Here is a 5,988-nt window from a genome sequence, read left to right on the forward strand (position 1 = left end):
CACCATTTAAAAAAAAAAAAAAGAAGGAATGACTTTGTTGTTTGGAAACTTGGAACAAGGTGACTTCAACAGCCCCAAAGGACCTCAACTTCTCACGACCTTCTCCCACATCTCAGATGGGAGGTGGAGGAGGTTAACTGCAACAGGGCCGCCATGCAGGGCCCGGCAAGCCCAGTCCTAAGATCCTGGCAGAATCCCCATTCGTCCTGCTTCCCCCACCCAGACCCAAACTCGCCAACAGGAGACTGATTTGAAAGTAAACCAACATTCTTAATGTCAACACAATATTTGTCCTTAAAAAAAAACAACAAAAAATCAAAATGTGCAAAGTGGCAGTGACCGTCCAGTTTTGAGAACCGTTTAGCAAGTCCGAGCGTGTTCGATTTTCTTTAGCAGCTGCTGCTGTCGTGCCTGCAACTTCTCCTTCTCCACCAGGAGCTGGTGCTCCTCCGCCTGGAGGGCGTGGACGTACTCGGTGGCCTTTTTCAAAATGACCACCTTGGCGGCCTTCTCGTTCTTCACCAGCTCTGGCACGTGGTCCCTGAGCGTGAGGAAGCTGGAGCGCAGGTCGTTGCGTCGTTGGCGCTCCAGGATGTTGTGGTTGCGGCGGCGCTCACTGTCCTCCGAGTCAGAGTTGCGGGGGCTCAAGCTCTTAGCCTTTGGGGGGACGACGCTCTTGAGGGGGCGCGGGGACACCTCGCTCTTGATCTTCTTCTGGGGGGGCGCCTCCTCGCTCTCCACGAACGGGGAGGGGGCGGCGTAGTTGTGCTGCTGGTGGATGGGCACGCAGCGTTTGAGGATCAGCTCAGCTGCCTGAGCCCGCCCCGGGCCCAGCGCTGCGCTCTTGGGGCGCACCGTGATGGTGAACGTGGTGACAGCCTTGTTGTTGTTGGAGGACCGACGCTTCTCCACGGTGACCACGTCGATTTCTTCCTCGTCGTCTTCCTCTTCGTCGTCCTCATCGTCTTAGAGGGAAAGGGGACAGGTTATTAGTGAGGTGGGAATTACCAACGCTTTGGGAAGGGGGGTGGAGGGTGACACACCGTTGGCTATTTTTTATGGGCCTATCACCGTAAATATGGGCATTTTAGGGCTTCCTTAAAATCAAATGATCTGGAAATGCTTTTCTCCTCCTCCTCCTCAGGACCTATCTGAATTTCCCCGCCCCTCCTCTGATCTCAGCAGGCGGCAGAAATAGAAAAAACCTGGGCTTTCAGGTTCCTCTGGCCCCAGTTGCATGACCCTCCAAAAGCAAGTTCTGTAACTTTTCTAAGCCTCAGTTTCCCTCAGCTATGAAGGGGGAGAGATGGCTCAATTCAACCAATAGCAGCCTATTACCATAATCAGCAGTCAGCTTTCATAGACCTATGTGCATTCCTGGTTTCTCATTTAGGAGATGCACAGATTAACCCAGGGTGGAGGACAACTTCTGAATTCTTAACAGAAAAAAACGAAGGAACACTTCATTTAATTAAGCATAAAACCCCATTTAGTTCCGCGAATATGAATCCTATGTAGAAACCATTTTTGCCCTGTAAGGACGAGCAAGTTTCGACTGCAAAGCTGTAAGTCCCAGTAGCTGGGAACCCAAACAATGCTCGCAGCTCCTCTGAAAGTCGCCAGTAATAACAGGAGCGAGCAGAACGCGTCCCATCCTGCCCGCCCTGTTCCCTCGCCTCCTGCCCCAGCCATCTCAGGCCGGGATAGAAAATGATGGCTTGCAACGCAGGCATGGAAATCAAAACACATCTTCTGCTGCATCTAAAGGAGACCGGAAAGCTGAACAATTGCTGGATTTGTTCTAAAGCCGAAATGTGAGGCTGTTCCAGTCTGTGGGTCCCTTTAAGCCAATGTTTTGGTTTTCTGCCAAGAACACAGCTGTTGGAAGGAAGTGCTCCCTCACCGAAAGCTGTCATGGCTCAGACATTAAAGGGACAGAGAGCTTTTTCAACCCGGAGGCTTATCACTAAGTTTTCCTCCCAGGAGCCTCAGATGGAACCACAGTGAAGGAAACGCAGGCTTTTCAGACACCTTACCTACACTCTGGATTTTGAAAACATTGGTTTTTAAGGCCCAAGAGAGGGGCCCCGCTCCAAGGAGGAGGGCAGGATCCTCTGACCCCCCGGGGCCCAGGACAAAGTCCTGATTTGAATCGTTCCCTTTGGTTTTAGGCAGACAAGTGCACACAATAAAATCCCTATCCTGGGAGCATTCCCGAGGAGCCTGCTCAAGGCAGCTCCTCGATGTGAAGGGCGCCGGGTTGGTACAGGCCACTAATCGGATCTCCGATGAGCCCAGAGATGCCGGCCAAGGGAAGGTCCGGCCATCGGCACCCGGTCTGCAGGGAACTGCACAGGGGGGCTCCTTCCGAGGAGTGTATACAACCGCGGCGGTGCTGGCCGCCAGCTGCTGCGTGGCGGGAGGGGTGCCCCCCACCCCCAGTTTCTCAGGGGCTCGGCCGGCCCTCCACACCGCCGCCTGCTGGCCACACACCAGGGACAAACAGCCCACCGCCCTCCGAGGGGAGGTGGGGAGCAGAAGGGAGGTTTGAAAAAACACAAAACCATGGTTACTAGTAGCCATGTGTACAATCTCACGCCAACTTCCTGCGCCCCGAACAGGATTGTGCAAAGTCCGTGCGTTTTCTAGGGGTCCTTTCTTTCCGGTGCCCTGGGGGGCCGCGTCCTTCTCCAGCCTTGTCTAACAGGTTTCTGTCCAGCCCACTGACCCGGCGCTCCCCCCTTGGCTTTGGCCATTAACTCTTTGTCAGTGTTATCGCTCCGACTTGGCTGGCAAGAGGCGCGGGCCAGGTGAGCGCTTCCACTCATGGCCTTTCCAAGGAGGCCGTGGGAGGGCCTTGGGGGACCGTGAAGCTTTAGAGAACGCTGGGGGTGGGGTGGGGTGGGGGGCCTGGGGCGGAGGGGGCTTGGAAGGAGCGGGGCCTCTCCGCCATTCAAAATAAAAACACCACAAGCACCAGCGCCCCTAGCTCCGGTATTCCCGCGAGGCCGTCGGGGCGGGGCATGGTCATTACCTGAGTCGCTCAGGGTGTCCTCGCCAGAGGTGCTGAGAGCCTTCTGGTCGCCGCCGGCAGCCGGGCGACCTCCAGCGCGCGGGGGAGCGGCGGCCGGGGGGACACTGCCCGGGGCTGCAACATTCGCCCCGGAGGGGGCGGCGGCCCCCGCCGCGGGGACACCGGCCGGGGCCGCAGGCACAGGCGCGGGCTCCCGTTTGTTGACCGGAAAGGGGAAGACCACCGCGGGATCCACGCACTCGGCCGCCGGGTGGGCGAGCTCGGCCGGTAGGGCGGCCCCGGCGCGGCCCGCGGCCCCGGACGCGCTGTGCCCGCGGCCCGGCGGGCTGGCCGTGGCCGCTCCCGGGGCCGGGGCTGCGGTGCCGGCGGCCGCGGGCGCCCCACGGCCGTGCTGCAGCTTCTCGCTCACGGCGCGCTCCAGCTTCTCCCGGGCAGAGAAGCCGCTCCACATGCAGTCCTGGAGGATGACCGGGTTGGGGGTGAGGCCGCCTAGTCCCCCCAAGCCGAACGCGTCCTCCTCGGCCGGGTTCCCCCACAGGTCGGCCTCGGGCAGCAGCATCTCCGTAGCCCAGTTCGGGGGCTCCGGGCTGTGCTCCGGGAAGGCACGGCTGGGCGACAGTGGGGGCGTGGGCAGCAGCTCAAACTTCTTCCAGATGTCCTCCCCCGGGGGTGTGGCGTCGGGGCCGCCGAAATAGAAGTCATCTTCGTCCGGGTAGAAGCAGGGCTGCAGCGAGTCGAACTCGAGGTCCGGGTTTTTGCAGATCATCCCTGGCATGGTGGCCGCGGTGCAGCTCGGCCGTCGGCTCGCCTCGGGACTGCGCTCTTTTCAATCGGCGGGGAGCTTCCTTCCCGTGGGGGGCCCCCCGCTCCGACCTCCGACGCTGCAACCAACAGATACAACCGGAGAGAGTTGGCAAGCGGAGCCGAGTGGGGTGCGGGCGGGGAGCGCCCCCCTCGAGCCGCAAGCTGGGCTGCAGAGCTCGCCCGGGGCTTCAAGCCGCCCTGCAAGCCCTGCGCTCGGCCCCGCGCCGCCGAAGGTGGAGGAAGTTCTGTCTCTCGCCCGCTCCCTCCCTCCTTTTGTGTACAAGCTGTCTACGACAGGGGTGGGAGGGGGCATGCAGATGTGGGGGGGGGGGGCATGGCGTGGCTCGGCAACTTTGGAAACTGCCGTTTCATTCACACCAGGCACTGGCGTGGGGGAGGGGGCTGGCAGAGGCTGCAGAACGCCCGTTCGCACCCACACACCAACCCCCCGTGGCACCCGTGCACCTCAACTCCCAAGGGCGCCTGCCGCCCGTGCAACCCAGGTACCTGGCGGAGCATTCGGAGTGCCCCTTCCCTTCCCCTTGGAGGGTCGAAAGACATTTTAAAAAACTGTTTTTTAATGCAACCTCGGGAGTTCATAAGACAGTCGAGGATTCAGGAAACTTTGCAAATGAAAAGCTATCCTTTCTCTAGATAGGCCAACAGGCGCCCAAATGGACGAACCTATCACCCCCACCCCCACCCCCCAATTATTTTTTTGAACAGCCGCCCCCCCCCCGGCATTCAACCGCTACCGGGATATTCTTGCCAGTAGCTCCTTTGCAAGCTCCCTAACCCCCATCTAAGCCTCGAACAATATCCTCCGATTAGGGGGTGGTCTGAACCCCTAATTCCTGAGAATCCTGCAGGGGCGCAGCGCGCAGGGGAGGGAAGAGTCGGGAGAGCCGCGTCTCCAAGCTGGAACAGCCGTGACCCAGATTACGACCGCGGCGGCCTCGCCCTGCCTAACCCCTTCTCCTGCCTCCGGGGCGCCCTTGGGGCACCCCAGCGCCGGGGTGGGGACGCACCGGCTCCTGTCAGCGAGTCCTGTGGAGAACGAATTGCCCCCTCCGAGGAAGCCCTTCACCCCGCAAGCAAGGGCAGTCCAAGGATTAGGGTGGGTCTCTTCCAGCCGCCGACATTGGCTTCCCCGGGGAAAACCCCGCAATCATTTTGTTTCGGAAGCGTCAACAGTCCCCGGGGCACAGCCGGGCGCCCAGGGCGCTGGCCCGAATCCCGTCCAGGCTTTGCCTTCCTGCGCGCTCGCCGCTCCCGGGGCGCCGGGCGGCGGCAACCCCCCTCTCCTTACCTCCCACCGGCTGCCGGGGGTCCAGCGGCGATCCTGCGCTGGGGTCTCCGGGTGCACTGGGGGGCGGGGGGGTCCTCGGACGGCTCCCGGTGCGCGCTTGCGCCTGGCTAGCGCGAGCTCGGCTCCAGCCCAGTTCCCAGGAGCCCCCCGCATCCACCCAGCGCGTCCAGACAGATGACAGTCACTGGCTACGCTTTGAAGCTCGGGGATATTATTAACTGAAAAATCTGACACACCCGGGGGGCGGAGAGAGAAGGGGGCTGCGGCGCAGACGAGGGGGAGGGAGAACGGCGGAGGAAAGCGGATTTACCCCGCCCCCTTGATTTCCATAAAAATCAGGGGAGGCGCCAAGGCTTTCGCGCCAAAAGCCACTTGCTTTTCTTCTTTTGCAGAGAGCAGGCTGCAAAGCTGGGAAGCCTGGGGTGCGCGCCTCCCGCCCTTTTGGACCCCCGGGCTTGCACCCGCTGCACTCTGCTAAGCAGCTGCGCGCCGAGCGGTGCAGGGCAGCACCCACCCAGCGGGCCTGGCAAGTGCTTGGCACAGGGGAAGAAAAAAAAAAATTTCCGGACGGCCCCGGGAGTGGGGGGAGGGCGTCGCGGCTCGGGCTCCGGCCCCAGCCCCCGCCTTGCCTGCGTTTGTCTGCAGCTGAGCGCGGGGCCACCGAGGAGCCCGCGATCTCCGAGGAAGGCTAGACCCGGGGAGCAGAAGGGGAGGGAGAGGACGCGCCCATTGAAGAATAGATGTTTCCAGTTGTAAATTAAAAGGAGAGGGGCGCCCCCCTTGTTTGAAAATAAATAACTGTGGGCGACGAGGGTGGCGCCGCGGAGGTTTCCTCGGCCGA

General features: G+C 61.0%; 1 protein-coding gene across 1 annotated transcript; it reads right to left on the reverse strand.

The window, feature by feature from the left end:
• Window positions 1-360: 360 nt before the first annotated feature.
• MYCN (MYCN proto-oncogene, bHLH transcription factor) lies at window positions 361-3,824 on the reverse strand. Its single transcript, XM_075555820.1, has 2 exons — window positions 3,035-3,824; window positions 361-965 (listed from the first exon to the last, which is right to left on the reverse strand). The coding sequence occupies exons 1-2, from the start codon at window positions 3,807-3,809 to the stop codon at window positions 361-363; spliced, it is 1,380 nt and encodes a 459-aa protein (XP_075411935.1). The 5' UTR covers window positions 3,810-3,824.
• Window positions 3,825-5,988: the final 2,164 nt, after the last annotated feature.

This window comes from Tenrec ecaudatus, chromosome 8, assembly GCF_050624435.1.
Source record: "Tenrec ecaudatus isolate mTenEca1 chromosome 8, mTenEca1.hap1, whole genome shotgun sequence".
Lineage (NCBI taxonomy): Eukaryota > Metazoa > Chordata > Mammalia > Afrosoricida > Tenrecidae > Tenrec > Tenrec ecaudatus.